Consider the following 26,540-nt stretch of genomic DNA (forward strand, 5'->3'; position numbering starts at 1 on the left):
GGACAGCATTCACGGCCATCACGATCGCATCGCGGTCGAGTTGTGAAGTACTTGTGGTATATACTATATAGTTGTATACCGATAAATGAATACAAAATTAGTAAAAAAAAAACAATTATTGGGATTTTATTGTCAGGAAGAAATTACGAATGGGCATGAAAAAAGAAAATCGACTCACTGAACATTACGGATAACCCGCACATGAATATTTTTAAATGCATGGGGTGTTTCACCGCGTTTCATTTCGTTAGTTATTTAATTTTTCTTTTGTAAAAATCAAATAAAAAATTCTTCTTTGGTGGTTTGGGCCGGATCACAACAGGGTAGTTGATTGACTTGTTCACGTGCAGAAGAAAAGTTTTCGATCCTTCGGTTGGCGTTTGACTCTGTCCGACAGTGAATTCTGCGACACGGACCTAATATAATAGAATATCTAGTTGTAGTAATTTGGGATTGAAATTCAGGTGCACAACATATTGGCAGTGTTAGGAAATCAAAAATATAACTTTTAACTTTTTAAGTCGCTTATTGTCAAAAGTTGCTCTAAAGAAAATTGCATATCCCGTTTATATATTATACCTTGCCATCAGATGAGTCGAAAGTTAATTTGTAATCACGGACATCCGCAGATGGAGACATCCACGATAGGGAACAGCCACGTCCTTTTATTTCGCCAGTGAAAACGGATTCCCAGTTCTAAAATATTCACGTATATAGAATTTAATTGATTTGATTCGTAATACTAATATTAAACAGGTCTATATATATATGGTTTATACATTTATTAATTACCTTAGTTGACCAGATTACTAATATCCCATCCGTGTCCGCTGATGCGAGAAACCGCCCGTCGGGTGAAAACGACAGCGAATTTACTCTGGCTGAATGTTGACTGAGAATTCTTGTCTTTGCCTTTTCCATCAGCGGAGTCCAAATGACAATCTTCCCATCGCGCAGTCCACTGAATGAAAAATATCAAATGACAATAATAAAAGATCTTCACGCGTTCATTCCCTCGTCACTTATTTCCTTCGATTCACACATATAGTATACCCGTTTGTTTATCAATTAATTAAATACACTCACTTGGCCAAATGAAATGTGCCGGCGATTGCCTGGCCGCGTCGTCCATTCCCTTGCCCTTGGTTTTTTCAAAGTTCTTCAACCAAGTCAAACTACAACAAATGCCGCCAACCTCGAGGGTGTGAACGGGTTGTTCGCTGTCCATTGGCCAAATCTATACGGGAAACGGACAAGTTCACGCGATGATACGCGCCGATCAGCATTGCGCCAATGACTAAGGCGACATTTTATTATACCTTTATCCATCCCTCCCATGAGCAAGCGGCCAAACACTTTGTCCTTTCATCCCATACCATATATGTTATCCACTCCTGCACATAACGAATTATGAAAGAGAATGACGATGTACAACGACTTGTATAATATTATCAATGAGTAAATATATTATTAACTCACGCATCCCAACCGTTTAACGAATTTTGCGGTTGCCGCCGATTCGTCAATTTCCCAAATTTCAATATCGCTATTTTTTAAGTTGAGAGCGAGTCGATTCTCGGCGATCCATTTGACACTCCCGATCGTTTTCTCGCGTGCGATTGTGCAGAAGTGAAATTTTCTTTGATGAACGACGGGCGAAGAACTTAAGAGAAAAACTTTTTTTCCTCCAAACTGAAAAGACTAAAGAAAAGAAACAAAAAATTGTTGAGGATGAGAAAATTGCCAATCTTCAATGAATTGACCAATTGACTATTTAAAAACGAGGTGGGGATTGAAGCTGATGCAGATCCAAAAATGAAATATAAAAGGACTATAATAAAACTGAAATTGTCGACTTCTATTGTCTTCTCAGCACTGGAGCCTCCACCAATTTTGGCCCCTTCGAGTGGGAGATCACTCAAAGTTAATAATTGTGCGATTACATAATCATGCGTAGGAAATGGCCGATCGAATGTTTTGTTTAAAAAAAATAGAATGAGCGGAGATTTGGTCAGACGATCAGACGTGTCACACTACAAGTGGAAAGAGAAAAACTTACCAATCCTCTATTGAAAATAGCGAAGACGTTGGGTCTGAAGGGATTCCACTCAATTGTATCCATCCATTTTGGTAGATTCATCTGAAAGAGAATTTCGCCAATAAACGGATAACTCCACACAATGACGTCACACTCATCACTGTTGCAGATGGCAGCCAATTGGGTACCGTCCATCTGAAAATTATAATTCATTTCGATACATGCAATAATAAAATAGATATCTGTATTAATATCACATCATTTAATGCAACCAGAGATATAGGCTAAGGGATATATTTAAAAGGCTCTATATACTTACATTCCATTCCATTGGTTGAATTTCTTTGATTTTTCCATGTTGAAGTAAAATTTCGTCCTCCTTCCAATAAGAAAAAAGAATGGACGAATCGGCCGTCGACAAATAAATCACTTTACCGGCAACGCCACAGGCTAGTACCCGATCGGTCGGGTGGAAACGACTGACGCAATATCCAGCATCCTCCAATATTGGCATTACAACTTCCTTAAATTTACCTTTTTCGGTTAATATATAAACTGATTAAAAGCGAATTTGATTAAGATTTTTAAAAAAATGGATTTACCAGGTAATATCGCCACCAATTTTTTTATGACATCTGGCAGTGCCATTCTTTCCTTTAATTCCTTTTGAATCATTTTCCCGATCAGATTGTAGAGAAAAACAAGTTCATCGTCGGATTGCATATCTGCGATCAGAATTCATTATAATTAATTGACTTGATATATTACGCACCTTCAGCAAAATTAAAATTGGAAAATGAGAAGGAAATAAATTATTATTTACTTTGCTGTTTGAGCTGACGGACGAGTTCCATCAGGTTTCCAGGTTTATTTTGCAAAATATTGGCCGGGACTGTGACGTTGTTGCCGAACGGATGTTTACCGCCAGTCAGGAAGTAGAAAAAGACGCAGCCGGCCGCGAATGTGTCGCTTTGGATTGTTCCGTGCGGAAGTTCCTTGGGCGTGGAATCACGACTGTCGTCATCTAAAAGCTCCAACATTTCGGGCGCCATCCAATTGACAGTTCCTTTCAATTTACTCTGTGAAAATGTCCCCCGGGAACTCACTTTCTTGACCAATCCGAAATCGGACAATTTCATCTGAACGGGTGTTGTGATTGAGACGAGGATGTTGTCCGGTTTGACGTCGCGATGGACCAACTTTTTGGAGTGGATGTAGTGCAATCCACTGGCGATTTGATACAAGACTATACCATTCGGCGGCAATTCCGGTCCGTTGTAGTTATTACCATCGCAATAATCTGTCAGGGTCCCGGCACACAATTCCAGCACCAAATACCTGAGATTTTGTCGGATTTTATCATAATAACTATGTTTTTAAAAACTAATAATATGTGAAATATTACTACTATTCAGGTTGCCGAGAAAAGTAACTATTTAATTTTAATGAAAAAAATGTCGAAAGTCCATCCCCGTTAATCCTACATATATATAGCCACCTGTATTTCACGTCCTTATCTTCCTCGAAGTGCAAAAGTTTGATGACATTTTCGTGATCCAGCCGGATGTGCTCCTCCACTTCCCGTTTTTGATCTTCGGTTTCGTGATGATTCATCAACGCAATTGGAATCTTTTTGACGGCAACGTTATTCCCTTCATAAGTCCCCGCGTAAACTGTTCCAAATCCTCCACGGCCGAGTTCTATTTCGTTAATTTTGACTGAAAAATTGTATGTCAAGACAATTGAAGGAACAAATAATTTTAAAAATTTTATTATTATTTTTATTTGATTTTTATTTTTGCATTACGCGGAAGAACATCGCTGAATTGATCGGCAGCTTTTCGCAAACGTTGGGTTCCATCTGTTGGTGGTTTTCCAATTAAATCCTTGATACATTCAAATGCAAAATGGTTGGAATCTAATTCTGCAATAATCAGCCCAAAAGTCAATTGGAATTTATTATATAGGCCTAACTGGAATGAAAAGAACAAGCTGAAATATTATACTTTTCAAATTCACCGGGTCCATTTTTGCGACGTTTTCCAAGATGCTTGATGCCTTTGCGCTTATGGATCGCCCGAAAGGATGTGATCCGCGTGTCAAAAAATAAAATAAAATGCATCCAGCTGCGAACTCGTCGCCGTGAACCGTTGGACTTGACGAAATGATTTCCCTTCCGTCTTCATCTGCGTCGGACGACCACGATCCGGGCAGCATCCAACAAGCTGGATGACTTAATTCCTCATTGCTGTCGTCTTTCGATCTCGACTTGGTTGATACTTGTATCAATTCGGTGTCTTGCGTGTCCTTAGATGTCGACTGCTGAAGAAGACCGTGATGAGATGAGGTTTCCTCTTGAATGCCTTTACTATTGAGCTCAGAGACTCGATTTTCATCCGTTTGCGAACGAATGCGTCAGCTCAGTCCGAATTCTGACACTTTTATCTGCACCGGATTTGACTGAGCTATTAATATGGTGTTGGGATTCAATTGTCCATGAGCCAATCCTTTTCGATGGAGAAAATCGATCCCGTTGGCAATTTGGCAAAGGACTTTGGCGTCTGATGGCATTCGTCCAGTGTGGTACTACCGGCTGCAGAATTGCTCCAGTGTGGCGTGGAACAATTCAACAGCAAAATATCTATAGACCCAAAACATGCACCAATGATTGAGTTATTGGTTAATCAAAACTGATTTAAAGATATCAAACCCTAACCTCCACGAACCACCAGGATTGTCATCGAAGCCGAAAATCTCGAGGACGTTATCGTGATTAAGGAATCCATTTTGATGTTTTTGAATGATGTCCATCCAGTTCTCTTGGCAATTTGCTGTCCTCATTTGTGCTGTCGCTGCGACTTCCTTTTCCTGATTCGTTTTTCCCGCGTCGTCCTTCCACATTCCGCGAACGACGGGACCGTAAAACGTTCCTTTTCTCAGAATGACTTGATTTTTCAGAATGCGCAGTCGCTTCCCGGCCAACAGCAGCTGCTGACCATTTACAGCAGACGGACTCATTTTGAGTTTTGGCACTGGCGATTCTATGAAGGTTTCCTCGTTGGGCATTTGAAAAAATCAAAATGCCTCTGCAAATTCAACCAACGTCTCAGTTCAACTTATGTTTCCTGGATGTTCCAATCCACTTCATGCGTCCACGTATCAAATTAAAGATAACCAACAGATGGAATAATAAAAGCGCATATAGTTATAAAAAGGTTTATGTCTGAGTTAGAGATAAGTGATCTTATTGCGATGGTTTAATTTTTTTTTATTGTTGCATGCTGTTTAATGCAACTGGCTTTACATTTTCATTTGATAACGCCCTGATAACGCCTTTTTCAAGCTTTTGTCTGGGTCCAAAAAATAAAAGAGCCTGGGATATTTGAATAAAAGAAAAACTATTTAAAATATTTTTGGTATTCTTGAAATGAATAATGGGCCAACCCCGAGATTGCTGTAATAGGGGGCCATCATTTTCAGGGCGTTTCCAGAAGTGTAATAGGCAGGTCGTGTTATTATTCCCACTCAGGATTTCGGCAACGGAAGGCGATGTTCCTAATACTCCCGGCTCTGTATGAGAGACATTCAAATTCAGACAAACGATTATTCTTAAAAGTTTACAACCCGTAACAACTGGGATTTTGGAGGGAGAGCTCTAGAGATTCTGAAAAGTTGTTTCACGATCAAAACTAGTATAGTTGTTAGTAGCAATGAGTGTACGTATAACATATTGAATGAGACGGTTTCTTGTTATAATAAGGTGATGTGAGTTTTCCTATTTTGAAATTTTTTGGCCAGACTACACTGGACTGCACTGGACTGCACTGGACTGCACTGGAATGGAATGGAATGGACTGGACTGGAATGGACTGGACTGGAATGGAATGGAATGGAATGGAATGGACTGGACTGGACTGGACTGGACTGGAATGGAATGGAATGGAATGGAATGGAATGGAATGGAATGGAATGGAATGGAATGGAATGGAATGGATTGGAATGGAATGGAATGGAATGGAATGGAATGGAATGGACTAGACTGCACTGGACTGCACTGGACTGCACTGGAATAGAATGGAATGGAATTGAATGGAATGGAATGGAATCGACTGGAATGGAATGGAAGGGAATGGAAGGGAATGGAAGGGAATGGAAGGGAATGGAATGGAATGGAATGGAATGGAATGGAATCGACTGGAATGGAATGGAAGGGAATGGAATGGAATGGAATGGAATGGAATGGAATGGAATCGACTGGAATGGAATGGAAGGGAATGGAAGGGAATGGAAGGGAATGGAAGGGAATGGAATGGAATGGAATGGAATGGAATGGAATGGAATGGAATGGAATGGAATGGAATGGAATGGAATGGAATGGAATGGAATGGAATGGAATGGAATGGAATGGAATGGAATGGAATGGAATGGACTGGAATGGAATGGAATGGAATGTATGGAATGGAATGGACTAGACTGCACTGGACTGCACTGGACTGCATTGGAATAGAATGGAATGGAATGGAATGGAATGGAATGGAATGGAATGGAATGGAATGGAATGGAATGGAATGGAATGGAATGGACTAGACTGCACTGGACTGCACTGGACTGCACTGGAATAGAATGGAATGGAATGGAATCGACTGGAATGGAATCGAAGGGAATGGAAGGGAATGGAAGGGAATGGAAGGGAATGGAATGGAATGGAATGGAATGGAATGGAATGGATTGGAATGGAATGGAATGGAATGGAATGGAATGGAATGGAATGGAATGGAATGGAATGGAATGGAATGGAATGGAATGGAATGGAATGGAATGGAATGGAATGGAATGGAATGGAATGGAATGGAATGGAATGGAATGGAATGGAATGGAATGGAATGGAATGGAATGGAATGGAATGAAATGAAATGGAATGGAATGGAATGGAATGGAATGGAATGAAATGAAATGGAATGGAATGGAATGGAATGGAATGGACTGGAATGGAATGGAATGGAATGGAATGGAATGTATGGAATGGAATGGACTAGACTGCACTGGACTGCACTGGACTGCATTGGAATAGAATGGAATGGAATGGAATGGAATCGACTGGAATGGAATGGAAGGGAATGGAAGGGAATGGAAGGGAATGGAATGGAATGGAATGGAATGGAATGGAATGGAATGGAATGGATTGGAATGGAATGGAATGGAATGGAATGGAATGGAATGGAATGGAATGTATGGAATGGAATGGACTAGACTGCACTGGACTGCACTGGACTGCATTGGAATAGAATGGAATGGAATGGAATGGAATGGAATGGACTAGACTGCACTGGACTGCACTGGAATAGAATGGAATGGAATTGAATGGAATGGAATGGAATCGACTGGAATGGAATGGAAGGGAATGGAAGGGAATGGAAGGGAATGGAATGGAATGGAATGGAATGGAATGGAATGGAATGGATTGGAATGGAATGGAATGGAATGGAATGGAATGGAATGGAATGGAATGGAATGGAATGGAATGGACTAGACTGCACTGGACTGCACTGGACTGCACTGGAATAGAATGGAATGGAATTGAATGGAATGGAATGGAATCGACTGGAATGGAATGGAAGGGAATGGAAGGGAATGGAATGGAATGGAATGGAATGGAATGGAATGGAATGGAATGGAATGGAATGGAATGGAATGGAATGGAATGGATTGGAATGGAATCGACTGGAATGGATTGGAATGGAATGGAATGGAATGGAATGGAATGGAATGGAATGGACTAGACTGCACTGGACTGCACTGGACTGCACTGGAATAGAATGGAATGGAATTGAATGGAATGGAATGGAATGGAATCGACTGGAATGGAATGGAAGGGAATGGAAGGGAATGGAAGGGAATGGAAGGGAATGGAATGGAATGGAATGGAATCGACTGGAATGGAATGGAAGGGAATGGAAGGGAATGGAAGGGAATGGAAGGGAATGGAATGGAATGGAATGGAATGGAATGGATTGGAATGGAATGGAATGGAATGGAATGGAATGGAATGGAATGGAATGGAATGGAATGGAATGGAATGGAATGGAATGGAATGGAATGGAATGGACTAGACTGCACTGGACTGCACTGGACTGCATTGGAATAGAATGGAATGGAATGGAATGGAATGGAATGGAATGGAATGGAATGGAATGGAATGGACTAGACTGCACTGGACTGCACTGGAATAGAATGGAATGGAATTGAATGGAATGGAATGGAATGGAATCGACTGGAATGGAATGGAAGGGAATGGAAGGGAATGGAAGGGAATGGAAGGGAATGGAATGGAATGGAATGGAATGGAATGGAATGGAATGGAATGGAATGGAATGGATTGGAATGGAATGGAATGGAATGGACTGCACTGGACTGCACTGGACTGCACTGGAATAGAATGGAATGGAATGGAATGGAATGGAATGGAATGGAATGGAATGGAATGGAATCGACTGGAATGGAATGGAAGGGAATGGAAGGGAATGGAAGGGAATGGAAGGGAATGGAATGGAATGGAATGGAATGGAATGGAATGGAATGGAATGGAATGGAATGGAATAATGAATGGAATGGAATGGAATGGACTGGAATGGAATGGAATGGAATGTATGGAATGGAATGGACTAGACTGCACTGGACTGCATTGGACGCATTGGAATAGAATGGAATGGAATGGAATGGAAATGGAATGGAATGGAATGGAATGGAATGGAATGGAAGGAATGGAATGGAATGGAATGGAATGGACTAGACTGCACTGGACTGCACTGGACTGCACTGGAATAGAATGGAATGGAATGGAATGGAATGGAATGGAATGGAATGGAATGGAATCGACTGGAATGGAATCGAATGGAATGGAAGGGAGATGGAAGGGAATGGGAAGGGGAATGGAATGGAATGGAATGGAATGGAATGGAATGATGGAATGGAATGGAATGGAATGGAATGGAATGGAATGGAATGGAATGGAATGGAATGGAATGGAATGGAATGGAATGGAATGGAATGGAATGGAATGGAATGGAATGGAATGGAAGGGAATGGAATGGAATGGAATGGAATGGAATGGAATGGAATGGAATGGAATGGAATGGAATGGAATGGAATGGAATGGGAATGGAATGGAATGGAATGGAATGGAATGGAATGGAATGGATGGAATGGAATGGAATGGAATGGAATGGAATGGAATGGAATGGAATGGAATGGAATGGAATGGAATGGATGAATGGAATGGAATGGAATGGAATGGAATGGAATGGAATGGAATGGAATGGAATGGAATGGAAGTTGTATGGAATGGAATGGAATGGAATGGACTGGAATGGAATGGAATGATGGAATGGAATGGACTAGACTGCACTGGACTGCACTGGAAATGAATGGAATGGAATTGAATGGAATGGAATGGAATCGACTGGAATGGAATGGAAGGGAATGGAATGGAATGGAATGGAATGGAATGGAATGGAATGGATTGGAATGGAATGGAATGGAATGGAATGGAATGGAATGGAATGGAATGGAATGGAATGGAATGGAATGGAATGGAATGGAATGATGAATGGAATGGACTAGACTGCACTGGACTGCACTGGACTGCACTGGAATAGAATGGAATGGAATTGAATGGAATGGAATGGAATGGAATCGACTGGAATGGAATGGAAGGGAATGGAAGGGAATGGAAGGGAATGGAAGGGAATGGAATGGAATGGAATGGAATGGAATGGAATGGAATGGAATGGAATGGAATGGAATGAAATGAAATGGAATGGAATGGAATGGAATGGAATGGAAGGACTGGACTGGAATGGAATGGAATGGAATGGAATGGAATGTATGGAATGGAATGGACTAGACTGCACTGGACTGCACTGGACTGCATTGGAATAAAATGGAATGGAATGGAATGGAATGGAATGGAATGGAATGGAATGGAATCGACTGGAATGGAATGGAAGGGAATGGAAGGGAATGGAAGGGAATGGAATGGAATGGAATGGAATGGAATGGAATGGAATGGAATGGAATGGATTGGAATGGAATGGAATGGAATGGAATGGAATGGAATGGAATGGAATGGAATGGAATGGAATGGAATGGAATGGAATGGAATGGAATGTATGGAATGGAATGGACTAGACTGCACTGGACTGCACTGGACTGCATTGGAATAGAATGGAATGGAATGGAATGGAATGGAATGGAATGGAATGGAATGGAATGGAATGGAATGGACTAGACTGCACTGGACTGCACTGGAAATGAATGGAATGGAATTGAATGGAATGGAATGGAATCGACTGGAATGGAATGGAAGGGAATGGAAGGGAATGGAAGGGAATGGAAGGGAATGGAATGGAATGGAATGGAATGGAATGGATTGGAATGGAATGGAATGGAATGGAATGGAATGGAATGGAATGGAATGGAATGGAATGGAATGGAATGGAATGGAATGGAATGGAATGGACTAGACTGCACTGGACTGCGACTGGACTGCACTGGAATAGAATGGAATGGAATTGAATGGAATGGAATGGAATGGAATCGACTGGAATGGAATGGAAGGGAATGGAAGGGAATGGAAGGGAATGGAATGGAATGGAATGGAATGGAATGGAATGGAATGGAATGGAATGGAATGGAATGGAATGGAATGGAATGGAATGGAATCGACTGGAATGGATTGGAATGGAATGGAATGGAATGGAATGGAATGGAATGGAATGGAATGGAATGGACTAGACTGCACTGGACTGCACTGGACTGCACTGGAATAGAATGGAATGGAATTGAATGGAATGGAATGGAATGGAATCGACTGGAATGGAATGGAAGGAATGGAAGGGAATGGAAGGGAATGGAAGGGAATGGAATGGAATGGAATGGAATGGAATGGAATCGAAGGATGGAATGGAATGGAATGGAATGGAATGGAATGGAATGGAATGGAATGGAATGGATGGAAATGGAATGGAATGGAATGGATGGAATGAATGGAATGGAATGGAATGGAATGGAATGGAATGGAATGGAATGGAATGGAATGGAATGGAATGGAATGTATGGAATGGAATGTATGGAATGGAATGGACTAGACTGCACTGGACTGCACTGGACTGCACTGGAATAGATGGAATGGAATGGAATGGAATGGAATGGAATGGAATGGAATGGAATCGACTGGAATGGAATCGAAGGGAATGGAAGGGAATGGAAGGGAATGGAAGGGAATGGAATGGAATGAATGGGAATGGAATGGAATGGAATGGAATGGAATGGAATGGAATGGAATGGAATGGAAGGAATGGAATGGAATGGAATGGAATGGAATGGAATGGATTGGAATGGAATGGAATGGATGGAATGGAATGGAATGGAATGGAATGGAATGGAATGGAATGGAATGAATGGAATGGAAGGGAATGGAAGGGAATGGAAGGGAATGGAAGGGAATGGAAGGGAATGGAAGGGAATGGAATGGAATGGAATGGAATGGAATGGAAGGAATGGAATGGAATGGAATGGAATGGAATGGAATGGAATGGAATGGAATGGAATGGAATGAATGGAATGGAATGGAATGGAATGGAGCTGGATGGACTGGAATGGAATGGAATGGAATGGAATGTATGGAATGGAATGGACTAGACTGCACTGGACTGCACTGGACTGCATTGGAATAGAATGGAATGGAATGGAATGGAATCGACTGGAATGGAATGGAAGGGAATGGAAGGAATGGAAGGGAATGGAATGGAATGGAATGGAATGGAATGGATTGGAATGGAATGGAATGGAATGGAATGGAATGGAATGGAATGGAATGGAATGGAATGGAATGGAATGGAAGGATGGAATGGAATGGACTAGACTGCACTGGACTGCACTGGACTGCATTGGAATAGAATGGAATGGAATGGAATGGAATGGAATGGAATGGAATGGAATGGAATGGAATGGAATGGAATGGAATGGAATGGAATGGAATGGAATGGACTAGACTGCACTGGACTGCACTGGAATAGAATGGAATGGAATTGAATGGAATGGAATGGAATCGACTGGAATGGAATGGAAGGGAATGGAAGGGAATGGAAGGGAATGGAATGGAATGGATTGGAATGGAATGGAATGGAATGGAATGGAATGGAATGGAATTGGTAGCTCGGTGGTAGGAAGTGGACTGTATTTCACTTCAAAACACGTCAAAGTGTGTGTGTAAGGCACACTGTGTCAAAACAACAATTCAAAAGCTATCACCAATCCTATACGATACAAATACAATTAAGATAATGACACAAATCACATGAACAACACTTTACGAATACCTGGAAGTGACCAGGCTTGGGTGAGTCAATACTCAATCTGCAACGCAGGCCTTTTCAACTCAATGGGAAGACAAATAGTGTCTAAACATACAAATTCAATTAGGTCAAGCCAGGGATAAAACATAATGTAACCAACAATCTAAACGTGTCTCACCAATTCCACATGTGCTTCTCATGCACCTCAATTCAAGTCTACAGACAGGCAACATGAAATTCCGGGCAATCCTTATCTTTAAAATTAACAAATATATAAAAGGGGAATTCAACAAACAATTAAAACATTAAGTTACCCTTTAAAAGCCACGGAAAAGCACAAAAGATTCACATCAAAGAAGAGTAAAAGTCAAGACGCAATATGTCAACTGACAGCTACAGACGATTACTAAACGGCCGTAATTTCAGGCCTAAAACTCAATGACTACAGGCCTGCCCTCTATGCAACAATTAGAGGGCCAACGGCCTAAAACAATAAAAGCGGTCTGTAACGCCATCTGGACATGCAATAAAATTAATACAATCAAATCGCGGCTCCATTCTCCCCCGAGCCGGATTCTGTCGCCTCCGTCGCTGGATCCGGCGAGTAAGCTTCTAGCAGAGCCAGCTGATTTGTCCCACGTCGCAGGATTCCGGTGGAGAATTCCACATCTGCTGCTCGGACTAATCCGTCGGCACCGGGGTAGACCTTGACGATCTTGCCGGTTCTCCAACGCCCGCGCGGAGCATTCTTCCAATCATCCAAAATGAAATCACCGACGGCAAAGTTCCGTGCGGGTGTTCTCCATTTCTTCCGGCTGGTCATCGACTGCAGGAAAGATCCGCGCCACACGTCCCAGAAGAAATTGGTTATTCTCTGGACGTATCCATAATGATCACGCGGAAGGGCCTTGTTAAAATCTCCGGCCGGTAAATCAGCTACAGGAGCTCGATTAAGGAAATCGTTTGGGGTTAACGCACGAAAGTCGTCCGGGTCGGAGCTGCAATAAGTCAAAGGCCGAGAATTTAACAATCCGGAAACTTCAAAAAGAAGAGTGCGCAGAACTTCGTCACTGGGTGTACGCAATACACTCTTCTCTTGATCCAACGCGGCGTAGAAAGCGTTTTTCACTGATCGCACTAATGACTCATGTGAGCCTCCAAAATGTGGCGTTTGCGCTGGTTGGAAAAACCATTCGATCCGGAGCGCTTTCAACTCCGTGGTCAACACACTGTCATCTTTCAGCCGATCCAACTCCACACGTAATAAACGTTCAGCGCCAGTCAAGTTCGTGCCATTGTCCGAGAACATATGCGCCGGCTTTCTATACACTGATATAAAACGTCGGAGCACCATTAAAAAATCACTGGCGGAGAGGGAAATTGCAACGTCTACATAAACTGCTCTGGTCACCATGCACGTGAAAAGTACGCCCCATCTCTTTGCTGTTCCACGACCGTGTGTCACGTCTATTGGTCCGAAATAGTCCACCGACGTGTAGGTGAAAGGAGGATGACCGGCGCCCAAGCGAGCTCGATGGACGTCGGCCATCATTTGCAGAGCTGCTTTCGGACGAAATCGACGGCACGGCACACATTCATTGCGGACACGTTTAACCAATTCTCGTCCGCCCGTCACCCAAAAATGTTGTCGAACGTGAGATAATACAAAATCCGTGCCAAGGTGATGCATGCTGTCGTGAAACGCTCGGATGATCATACGAGAAAGCGGATGTTTTCCGGACAATAATGGAGGGTGCATGACATCGTAGGGCAACTTGGCCCGGCTTAACCGACCTCCAAGTCGCAATACTCCAGATTCGTCCAGAAAAGGTGTGAGCGGCAGCAACGGCGAGGTCGAGCGGAGCGGCTTCGTCTGCTGCAATCTTTTCAGCTCTTCAGAATAAACTTCTCGTTGACTTTGTTTCACGAGATTCAGAAATTCTCCTTCCAACCGGATTAGGGCCGGAATATCTTGGGCTGAGATCTTGACGTCTTTCCAATTGAACACGGTCGGCGGCTCCACGGCTGTGGAATTCAGATGGACGTGGACAGACCGGAGTTCTTCCTTTGCGGCCATCCATGGCAAGTCCCTTGGCCAGGCCGGCTCCTCTTCATAAAGGAAAGGCGGACCATCTAACCACCAACTTGGGATTTCTTCTTCTTCCATCTGCGATCGGGTAGCAGCGTCGGCCGGATTTAAACGTCCAGGAACGAAGCGCCATTCGTGAGGCTCAGTGAGGGTTTGAATTTCACCGATCCGGTGGCTGACATAAACTTGGTAGTGGGAGGACACGGCCCGGACCCAATTCCGGACCGTGCTGCTGTCGGTCCAGAAGTATCGGCAATCCATTTTTCTTTTCAGGGCCGTTTGGACAAACTTAGCCAGACGGGCGCCCATGAGCCCAGCGTTGAGCTCTAGTTTACAAACGGAAACTGTTTTTAAAGGAGCAAGCTTCGTCGCTGTCTTGATGTGCCGGACCAGCACTCGGCCATCCTGATAAACCACACGGGTGTAGCAGGACGCGGCACACGCCTCTTCTGACGCGTCCGCGAAAGTGTGCAATTCGGTCCGGACTATTTCTTCCGCATTTGGGAAGAGACAGCGGGGCAGCTCGATCTCCTTCAAACGTCCGATCTTCTGGAAATACTCTTCCCACCACTCCTTTTCGTCACCAACCACTGGATCTTCCCACTGAAGTCCTTTCACGCCCAATTCCCGCAATTTAATCTTGGCTTTAACAGTCATCGGGGCGGCCGTGCCCAAGGGATCGAACAAACCAGCCACTTGGGCAAGTAACCCCACTCTGGTGTAATTCACACTGGACACTTTCACTCGGAATCCCAGATGATCAGTCGAAGGATTCCACACAATTCCAAGGATCAACTCTGGGTCATCACTAATGCTGCGCACTTGGGTCTTGACAGTGGTCCCATTGTCCGAATCCGGCTGGACTGCTGATAAAAGCTGGCTGCTATTGGACACCCAGTGCCCCAGGTGGAAATCGCCGTCTGCTAGGACCTTATTTACACCGGTGGCTCTCCTTACGGCATCCTCAAGTCTGCTAGTCGAGGCCAGGTAATCGTCGACGTAGATGTCTTCTCGCACGTCATCGGCCGCCTCCTTCATTTCCGGTCCAGCATCGTCTGCTGCGCGCCAAGTGGTTCGTATGGCGACGTAGGGCGAGCACGTTACACCGAAAGTCACTCTGGTCATCTCACATGTCGATATGGTTCCATCCACTTCGGGCCATAGGAATCGGTGGTACGGACGGTCAGCATCCTTCAAACGAATCCGGCTAAACATTGCGCCAATATCGGCTGACCAGCCAATCTCTCCTTCCCGGAAACGGATCAACACGGCCGGTAAGGGGTTCTGCAGCGCCGGACCACTGGTGACAAAGTCATTTAAACATTTGCCGTTCGACTTTGCAGCAGCATCGAATACGAGACGTAACTCAGGCCGCCCAGCCTTCTTTGGCACTCCAAAGTGCGGGAGAAAATACTTCGTCGGGCTCTGCTGGATTTCTTCCGGCGTGAGCCGTCTAGCGTAGCCTTCGCTAAAGTTTTTCTCCATGGCTGCACGGTAGTAGGTCTCGTAGTCTCCTGATTCGCGGGCAAATTTATTCTGCATACTCTTCATTCTTAATTCCGCCGTGCGGCGGCTATCGGGAATCTCAGGAGGGATGTCGTCAATCCAAAGAACCGGGGCTGCATATCCTACGTCCAGCTTTTCAGTCTCCGCTTCCAATTTGGTCACCGCCCTCCGATGTTCAGCCGACATGCATTCCGATTGGAATTCGGTGCCAAATGACTCCGTATCACAAAACCGTCGGACCTGTTCGGCGAGTTGAAGAGTGGAATCAGCTGAGGTCTGCACATGATGAATCCGGACAATATCGGGTCCACCACTGGTCGCTACCGCTCCTTGCAGTGTCCATCCCAGTCTAGTCTTGGAAGCGGTCGGCTCGTCATCTTTTCCGAATCGAGATTCACTCGCTGTGATAAGTGCGGCATGGTCCAAGCCAATCAATATGTCGACACGTCCACCACAGTCTCGAAGCGGCGGCAAGTCTTCCATATGGCTCCATCGTCCACGTAGTTTCTCCCACTCCATAACCGGTACTGGCTTGGTGATGGAGGGGATAGTAGATCCCTGGATCGACACTGTTTCTCCCGCCGACGTCCTTAACTGCAACTCCAGGTACTCTGAATTTACATGGACGGAAGATTCTTCACCGACGCCACCTACAAATAAGGTCTGCCGCTGGCCAGTAAGCCGGAGTCGACGCGTCAGCCCCTCGCGAATGAGAGTTGAATCGCTTCCATCATCCATCAAAATGTTCACAGGCACCATCTCCCCGTCGGCGTCGAGCGCGTCCAGGCGGAGCATCTTGAAAGCAATTTGTCGTCGGTCGGAACGTAGAGTGTGAGGCCGGGCATTCCTTTCTACCGGACCATTCTCCTTGTGGAGAAGTTTGTGATGGGACAGCTTACATCCGTCGATGCCACACTCCTTCTTGAGTGTGCAATTCATGAAGCCATGCCGGACGCCGAAGCAGCCATAACACAATCCTCGACGTTGTGTAAAGGTCAGTCTATCACTGATGGGAAGGTCCTTGAAAAAGGTACAGTCTTCAAGGCGGTGCGATCCTTCACATTTAAAGCAGTGTGGTTCAGTCGGTTTCTTCTCTTTCTGCTCAGTCGAGCCATGATTCTTCTGGGAGCTTGATGCTCCATGATAAGTGCGTGCACTTCTTCTCTGCTGCTGTGGTTGCTGGAATCTATTTGGCACCTGGGCTTGTTGTGGGCGGTCGTTCCTATTTCCTCCGTTCGCCGGCCGTTGCTGGTCATCCGCAATTGCATAAGCATTCTGATAGTCCGTTGCTCTAGCCGTCAACCAGCGGCCAAAATCGTTGATGTTCCGATTATCGATTTCGCCTCCCCGTCCATTGTTCCAGGCCAAACGATCGGTAAGCTGCAGCTTGAGGGACAGTCTCTCGATGATGTCAACGTGGCCCGTCTCACCAATCACCGACAGGTTGAAGAGATGAGTTCGCACACGTTCTGAAAAGCGTTTGAAAGACTGCGGGTCATTACGCGGCGCCTCCATCCGATCCAATTCCCGCAGATGGGCCGCTCGAATCACCTTCCGACTCCCGCACGTGCTCTTCAATCGCTGTAGAACCTCCTTGTATCCAGCTTCCCCTCCTCCATGGCCATGTACGATGTCAGCTAGGTCGCCCTTCAAATAATTTTTCAATATGGCCAGCTTCTCGCTCGGAGTCTTGCTCGTAATGTGGACCAGCGCGAACCACATACTTATCCAAGAGAACCAATCAAGTGCGCGGCCCGTATAAACCTCCAGCTGAACGTTGACCGAAGATTTGGCTCCCTTCTCACGAACAATCGGTCTCTCCTTTCCGGCTAGATACGTATCAATCCAAGCATCAGGGGCTTCCGCTGGATAAAATTCAATCTTCTTGGTCGGCTTGTCACCGACGTTCGACGCGGAGTCGGATGGGTTCAACTCCGATCCGTCTGTAGGCAAAACATCTCCTCCTAGATCAATGATGGCCTGTTCAGCAGCTGCGACTTCTGCTCGGGCATCTCGTAGACGCTGATATGCGGTCTCCAATGCCTGTCGACGTGCAATCTGGTCTGGGGTCTCGACAGCAACTGATGAAGCGTCGTCTCGGCGTAGGAGCAGATAATCTTCCACTAAAGCTGAGCATTTGTCGATGGTTTGGGCATACAGCTGATGTTGATTATTTTGTTGGGTCAAGACGTCGTTGTCGTCTACCAACTCGATAACGCGATCGTGAATCGTTTCCAATTCGCCCAAAAGGACTCTTGCGTCAGCTAGAAGCTTCTCAGCATCACGACGAGATAAACCAGTTGTCACGATGTGGTTGATGCGAGTGTGACAGCCAGTGATGCGGGAACGGACAACCTTTTGTCGTCCTTTGCAGGCATCCAATGTCCATGTTGATACTGGAGGGTTGGCCATTTTCAATCAAGGCTTCGAATCAAGGTCAGTCTAAGGTCAATTCAATTTTGATTCAAAGCTCCGGTTCGAAGGACCAGATGGTAGCTCGGTGGTAGGAAGTGGACTGTATTTCACTTCAAAACACGTCAAAGTGTGTGTGTAAGGCACACTGTGTCAAAACAACAATTCAAAAGCTATCACCAATCCTATACGATACAAATACAATTAAGATAATGACACAAATCACATGAACAACACTTTACGAATACCTGGAAGTGACCAGGCTTGGGTGAGTCAATACTCAATCCTGCAACGCAGGCCTTTTCAACTCAATGGGAAGACAAATAGTGTCTAAACATACAAATTCAATTAGGTCAAGCCAGGGATAAAACATAATGTAACCAACAATCTAAACGTGTCTCACCAATTCCACATGTGCTTCTCATGCACCTCAATTCAAGTCTACAGACAGGCAACATGAAATTCCGGGCAATCCTTATCTTTAAAATTAACAAATATATAAAAGGGGAATTCAACAAACAATTAAAACATTAAGTTACCCTTTAAAAGCCACGGAAAAGCACAAAAGATTCACATCAAAGAAGAGTAAAAGTCAAGACGCAATATGTCAACTGACAGCTACAGACGATTACTAAACGGCCGTAATTTCAGGCCTAAAACTCAATGACTACAGGCCTGCCCTCTATGCAACAATTAGAGGGCCAACGGCCTAAAACAATAAAAGCGGTCTGTAACGCCATCTGGACATGCAATAAAATTAATACAATCAAATCGCGGCTCCAGGAATGGAATGGAATGGAATGGAATGGAATGGACTAGACTGCACTGGACTGCACTGGACTGCACTGGAATAGAATGGAATGGAATTGAATGGAATGGAATGGAATCGACTGGAATGGAATGGAAGGGAATGGAAGGGAATGGAATGGAATGGAATGGAATGGAATGGATTGGAATGGAATCGACTGGAATGGATTGGAATGGAATGGAATGGAATGGAATGGAATGGAATGGAATGGACTAGACTGCACTGGACTGCACTGGACTGCACTGGAATAGAATGGAATGGAATTGAATGGAATGGAATGGAATGGAATCGACTGGAATGGAATGGAAGGGAATGGAAGGGAATGGAAGGGAATGGAAGGGAATGGAATGGAATGGAATGGAATGGAATCGACTGGAATGGAATGGAAGGGAATGGAAGGGAATGGAAGGGAATGGAAGGGAATGGAATGGAATGGAATGGAATGGAATGGATTGGAATGGAATGGAATGGAATGGAATGGAATGGAATGGAATGGAATGGAATGGAATGGAATGGAATGGAATGGAATGGAATGGAATGGAATGGAATGGAATGGAATGGAATGGAATGGAATGGAATGGAATGGAATGGAATGGAATGGAATGGACTAGACTGCACTGGACTGCACTGGACTGCATTGGAATAGAATGGAATGGAATGGAATGGAATGGAATGGAATGGAATGGAATGGAATGGAATGGAATGGAATGGAATGGAATGGAATGGACTAGACTGCACTGGACTGCACTGGAATAGAATGGAATGGAATTGAATGGAATGGAATGGAATGGAATCGACTGGAATGGAATGGAAGGGAATGGAAGGGAATGGAAGGGAATGGAAGGGAATGGAATGGAATGGAATGGAATGGAATGGAATGGAATGGAATGGATTGGAATGGAATGGAATGGAATGGACTGCACTGGACTGCACTGGACTGCACTGGAATAGAATGGAATGGAATGGAATGGAATCGAATGGAATCGACTGGAATGGAATGGAAGGGAATGGAATCGACTGGAATGGAATGGAAGGGAATGGAAGGGAATGGAAGGGAATGGAAGGGAATGGAATGGAATGGAATGGAATGGAATGGAATGGAATGGAATGGAATGGAATGGAATGGAATGGAATGGAATGGAATGGAATGGAATGGAATGGAATGGAATGGAATGGAATGGAATGGAATGGACTGGAATGGAATGGAATGGAATGTATGGAATGGAATGGACTAGACTGCACTGGACTGCATTGGACTGCATTGGAATAGAATGGAATGGAATGGAATGGAATGGAATGGAATGGAATGGAATGGAATGGAATGGAATGGAATGGAATGGAATGGACTAGACTGCACTGGACTGCACTGGACTGCACTGGAATAGAATGGAATGGAATGGAATGGAATGGAATCGACTGGAATGGAATCGAAGGGAATGGAAGGGAATGGAAGGGAATGGAAGGGAATGGAATGGAATGGAATGGAATGGAATGGAATGGATTGGAATGGAATGGAATGGAATGGAATGGAATGGAATGGAATGGAATGGAATGGAATGGAATGGAATGGAATGGAATGGAATGGATTGGAATGGAATGGAATGGAATGGAATGGAATGGAATGGAATGGAATGGAATGGAATGGAATGGAATGGAATGGAATGGAATGGAATGGAATGGAATGGAATGGAATGGAATGGAATGGAATGGAATGGAATGGAATGGAATGGAATGGAATGGACTGTATGGAATGGAATGGACTGGAATGGAATGGAATGGAATGGAATGGAATGGAATGGAATGGAATGGAATGGAATGGACTAGACTGCACTGGACTGCACTGGACTGCACTGGAATAGAATGGAATGGAATTGAATGGAATGGAATGGAATGGAATGGAATGGAATGGAATGGAATGGAATCGACTGGAATGGAATGGAAGGGAATGGAAGGGAATGGAAGGGAATGGAAGGGAATGGAATGGAATGGAATGGAATGGAATGGAATGGAATGGAATGGAATGGATTGGAATGGAATGGAATGGAATGGAATGGAATGGAATGGAATGGAATGGAATGGAATGGAATGGAATGGAATGGAATGGAATGGAATGGAATGGAATGGAATGGAATGGAATGGAATGGAATGGAATGGAATGGAATGGAATGGAATGGAATGGAATGGAATGTATGGAATGGAATGGACTAGACTGAACTGGACTGCACTGGACTGCATTGGAATAGAATGGAATGGAATGGAATGGAATGGAATGAAATGGAATGGAATGGAATGGACTGGAATGGAATGGAATGGAATGTATGGAATGGAATGGACTAGACTGCACTGGACTGCACTGGACTGCATTGGAATAGAATGGAATGGAATGGAATGGAATGGAATGGAATGGAATGGAATGGAATGGAATGGAATGGAATGGAATGGAATGGAATGGACTAGACTGCACTGGACTGCACTGGAATAGAATGGAATGGAATTGAATGGAATGGAATGGAATGGAATCGACTGGAATGGAATGGAAGGGAATGGAAGGGAATGGAAGGGAATGGAAGGGAATGGAATGGAATGGAATGGAATGGAATGGAATGGAATGGAATGGATTGGAATGGAATGGACTGCACTGGACTGCACTGGACTGCACTGGAATAGAATGGAATGGAATGGAATGGAATGGAATGGAATGGAATGGAATGGAATGGAATGGAATGGAATGGAATGGAATCGACTGGAATGGAATGGAAGGGAATGGAAGGGAATGGAAGGGAATGGAAGGGAATGGAATGGAATGGAATGGAATGGAATGGAATGGACTGGAATGGAATGGAATGGAATGTATGGAATGGAATGGACTAGACTGCACTGGACTGCACTGGACTGCATTGGAATAGAATGGAATGGAATGGAATGGAATGGAATGGAATGGAATGGAATGGAATGGAATGGAATGGAATGGAATGGAATGGACTAGACTGCACTGGACTGCACTGGACTGCACTGGAATAGAATGGAATGGAATGGAATGGAATGGAATGGAATCGACTGGAATGGAATCGAAGGGAATGGAAGGGAATGGAAGGGAATGGAAGGGAATGGAATGGAATGGAATGGAATGGAATGGAATGGAATGGAATGGAATGGAATGGAATGGAATGGAATGGAATGGAATGGAATGGAATCGAATCGACTGGAATGGAATCGAAGGGAATGGAAGGGAATGGAAGGGAATGGAATGGAATGGAATGGAATGGAATGGAATGGAATGGAATGGAATGGAATGGAATGGAATGGAATGGAATGTATGGAATGGAATGGACTAGACTGCACTGGACTGCACTGGACTGCATTGGAATAGAATGGAATGGAATGGAATGGAATGGAATGGAATGGAATGGAATGGAATGGAATGGAATGGAATGGAATGGAATGGAATGGAATGGAATGTATGGAATGGAATTGACTAGACTGCACTGGACTGCACTGGACTGCATTGGAATAGAATGGAATGGAATGGAATGGAATGGAATGGAATGGAATGGAATAGAATGGAATGGAATGGAATGGAATGGAATGGAATGGAATGGAATGGAATGGAATGGAATGGAATGGAATGGAATGGAATGGAATGGAATGGAATGGAATGGAATGGAATGGAATGGAATGGAATGGAATGGAATGGAATGGAATGGAATGGAATCGAATCGAATCGACTGGAATGGAATGGAAGGGAATGGAAGGGAATGGAAGGGAATGGAAGGGAATGGAAGGGAATGGAATGGAATGGAATGGAATGGAATGGAATGGAATGGAATGGAATGGAATGCATTGGAATGGAATGGAATGGAATGGAATGGAATGGAATGGAATGGAATGGAATGGAATGGAATGGAATCGAATCGAATCGAATCGAATCGAATCGAATCGAATCGAATCGAATGGAATTGAATGGAATCGAATCGACTGGAATGGAATGGAAGGGAATGGAAGGGAATGGAAGGGAATGGAAGGGAATGGAAGGGAATGGAATGGAATGGAATGGAATGGAATGGAATGGAATGGAATGGAATGGAATGGAATGGAATGGAATGGACTGGAATGGAATGGAATGGAATGGAATGGAATGCATTGGAATTTAATGGAATGGAATGGAATGGAATGGAAAGGAATGGAATGGAATGGAATGGAATGTATGGAATGGAATGGACTAGACTGCACTGGACTGCACTGGACTTCACTGGAATAGAATGGAATGGAATGGAATGGAATGGAATGGAATGGAATGGAATGGAATGGAATGGAATGTATGGAATGGAATGGACTAGACTGCACTGGACTGCACTGGACTGCACTGGAATAGAATGGAATGGAATGGAATGGAATGGAATGGAATGTATGGAATGGAATTGACTAGACTGCACTGGACTGCACTGGACTGCATTGGAATAGAATGGAATGGAATGGAATGGAATGGAATGGAATGGAATGGAATAGAATGGAATGGAATGGAATGGAATGGAATGGAATGGAATGGAATGGAATGGAATGGAATGGAATGGAATGGAATGGAATGGAATGGAATGGAATGGAATGGAATGGAATGGAATGGAATGGAATGGAATGGAATGGAATGGAATGGAATGGAATGGAATGGAATCGAATCGAATCGACTGGAATGGAATGGAAGGGAATGGAAGGGAATGGAAGGGAATGGAAGGGAATGGAAGGGAATGGAATGGAATGGAATGGAATGGAATGGAATGGAATGGAATGGAATGGAATGGAATGGAATGCATTGGAATGGAATGGAATGGAATGGAATGGAATGGAATGGAATGGAATGGAATGGAATGGAATGGAATGGAATCGAATCGAATCGAATCGAATCGAATCGAATCGAATCGAATGGAATTGAATGGAATCGAATCGACTGGAATGGAATGGAAGGGAATGGAAGGGAATGGAAGGGAATGGAAGGGAATGGAAGGGAATGGAATGGAATGGAATGGAATGGAATGGAATGGAATGGAATGGAATGGAATGGAATGGACTGGAATGGAATGGAATGGAATGGAATGCATTGGAATTTAATGGAATGGAATGGAATGGAATGGAAAGGAATGGAATGGAATGGAATGGAATGTATGGAATGGAATGGACTAGACTGCACTGGACTGCACTGGACTTCACTGGAATAGAATGGAATGGAATGGAATGGAATGGAATGGAATGGAATGGAATGGAATGGAATGGAATGGAATGGAATGGAATGGAATGGAATGGAATGGAATGTATGGAATGGAATGGACTAGACTGCACTGGACTGCACTGGACTGCACTGGAATAGAATGGAATGGAATGGAATGGAATGGAATGGAATGGAATGGAATGGAATGGAATGGAATGGAATGGAATGGAATGGAATGGAATGGAATGGAATGGAATGGAATGGAATCGAATCGAATCGAATCGAATCGAATGGAATTGAATGGAATCGAATCGACTGGAATGGAATGGAAGGGAATGGAAGGGAATGGAAGGGAATGGAAGGGAATGGAAGGGAATGGAATGGAATGGAATGGAATGGAATGGAATGGAATGGAATGGAATGGAATGGAATGGAATGGAATGGAATGGAATGGAATGGAATGGAATGGAATGGAATGGAATGGAATGGAATGGAATGGAATGGAATGGAATGGAATGGAATGGAATGGAATGGAATGGAATGAATTGGAATGCATTGGAATGGAATGGAATGGAATGGAATGGAATGGAATGGAATGGAATGGAATGGAATGGAATGGAATGGAATGGAATGGAATGGAATTGACTAGACTGCTCTGGACTGCACTGGACTGCACTGGAATAGAATGGAATCGAATGGAATCGAATGGAATGGAATGGAATGGAATGGAATGGAATGGAATGGAATGGAATGGAATGGAATGGAATGGAATGGAATGGAATGGAATGGAATGTATGGAATGGAATGGACTAGACTGCACTGGACTGCACTGGACTGCACTGGAATAGAATGGAATGGAATGGAATGGAATGGAATGTATGGAATGGAATGGACTAGACTGCACTGGACTGCACTGGAATGCACTGGAATGGAATGGAATGGAATGGAATGGAATGGAATGGAATGGAATGGAATGGAATGGAATGGAATGGAATGGAATGGAATGGAATGTATGGAATGGAATGGAATGGACTAGACTGCACTGTACTGCACTGGACTGCACTGGAATAGAATGGAATGGAATGGAATGGAATGGAATGGAATGGAATGGAATGGAATGGAATGGAATGGAATGGAATGGAATGGAATGGAATGGAATGGAATGGAATGGAATGGAATGGAATGGACTGTATGGAATGGAATGGACTGGAATGGAATGGAATGGAATGGAATGGAATGGAATGGAATGGAATGGAATGGAATGGAATGGAATGGACTAGACTGCACTGGACTGCACTGGACTGCACTGGAATAGAATGGAATGGAATTGAATGGAATGGAATGGAATGGAATGGAATGGAATGGAATGGAATGGAATCGACTGGAATGGAATGGAAGGGAATGGAAGGGAATGGAAGGGAATGGAAGGGAATGGAATGGAATGGAATGGAATGGAATGGAATGGAATGGAATGGAATGGATTGGAATGGAATGGAATGGAATGGAATGGAATGGAATGGAATGGAATGGAATGGAATGGAATGGAATGGAATGGAATGGAATGGAATGGAATGGAATGGAATGGAATGGAATGGAATGGAATGGAATGGAATGGACTAGACTGCACTGGACTGCACTGGACTGCACTGGAATAGAATGGAATGGAATTGAATGGAATGGAATGGAATGGAATGGAATGGAATGGAATGGAATCGACTGGAATGGAATGGAAGGGAATGGAAGGGAATGGAAGGGAATGGAAGGGAATGGAATGGAATGGAATGGAATGGAATGGAATGGAATGGAATGGAATGGATTGGAATGGAATGGAATGGAATGGAATGGAATGGAATGGAATGGAATGGAATGGAATGGAATGGAATGGAATGGAATGGAATGGAATGGAATGGAATGGAATGGAATGGAATGGAATGGAATGGAATGGAATGGAATGGAATGGAATGGAATGGAATGGAATGGAATGGAATGGAATGGAATGGAATGGAATGGAATGGAATGGAATGGAATGGAATGGAATGGAATGGAATGGAATGGAATGGAATGTATGGAATGGAATGGACTAGACTGAACTGGACTGCACTGGACTGCATTGGAATAGAATGGAATGGAAT

At 43.9% G+C, this 26,540-nt stretch overlaps 4 protein-coding genes across 6 annotated transcripts in view; all 4 read right to left on the reverse strand.

Annotated features, from left to right (window-relative positions):
• Positions 1 to 26,540, reverse strand: part of LOC124316136 (sporulation-specific protein 15-like) — a 610,960-nt gene that overhangs the window by 182,180 nt on the left and 402,240 nt on the right. The gene's annotated exons all lie outside the window — the stretch shown is intronic.
• Positions 111 to 969, reverse strand: LOC124316580 (transcription initiation factor TFIID subunit 5-like). The gene is made up of 3 exons (XM_046782599.1): positions 793 to 969; positions 580 to 696; positions 111 to 416 (listed from the first exon to the last, which is right to left on the reverse strand). The coding sequence occupies exons 1-3, from the start codon at positions 919 to 921 to the stop codon at positions 252 to 254; spliced, it is 411 nt and encodes a 136-aa protein (XP_046638555.1). The 5' UTR covers positions 922 to 969; the 3' UTR covers positions 111 to 251.
• On the reverse strand, positions 1,385 to 4,066 carry LOC124316749 (mitogen-activated protein kinase HOG1-like). Its single transcript, XM_046782697.1, has 9 exons — positions 4,045 to 4,066; positions 3,846 to 3,962; positions 3,537 to 3,756; positions 2,862 to 3,376; positions 2,641 to 2,763; positions 2,358 to 2,572; positions 2,060 to 2,233; positions 1,490 to 1,701; positions 1,385 to 1,394 (listed from the first exon to the last, which is right to left on the reverse strand). The coding sequence occupies exons 1-9, from the start codon at positions 4,064 to 4,066 to the stop codon at positions 1,385 to 1,387; spliced, it is 1,608 nt and encodes a 535-aa protein (XP_046638653.1).
• Positions 12,455 to 19,174, reverse strand: LOC124316124. Of its 3 annotated transcripts, XM_046781864.1 has the most exons (6): positions 18,940 to 19,174; positions 18,804 to 18,879; positions 18,649 to 18,730; positions 12,708 to 18,585; positions 12,572 to 12,647; positions 12,455 to 12,498 (listed from the first exon to the last, which is right to left on the reverse strand). In XM_046781864.1, exon 4 carries the CDS (start codon positions 18,398 to 18,400, stop codon positions 12,935 to 12,937), a length of 5,466 nt encoding a protein of 1,821 aa, XP_046637820.1. In that variant the 5' UTR covers positions 18,401 to 18,585; positions 18,649 to 18,730; positions 18,804 to 18,879; positions 18,940 to 19,174; the 3' UTR covers positions 12,455 to 12,498; positions 12,572 to 12,647; positions 12,708 to 12,934. The 3 variants fall into 3 exon arrangements, with proteins under 3 accessions (XP_046637820.1, XP_046637819.1, XP_046637821.1); XM_046781863.1 differs by having other exon boundaries at positions 12,708 to 18,730; positions 18,804 to 19,174; XM_046781865.1 differs by lacking the exons at positions 18,804 to 18,879; positions 18,940 to 19,174 and having other exon boundaries at positions 12,708 to 18,787.

Source organism: Daphnia pulicaria, chromosome 12 (genome assembly GCF_021234035.1).
Source record: "Daphnia pulicaria isolate SC F1-1A chromosome 12, SC_F0-13Bv2, whole genome shotgun sequence".
NCBI lineage: Eukaryota > Metazoa > Arthropoda > Branchiopoda > Diplostraca > Daphniidae > Daphnia > Daphnia pulicaria.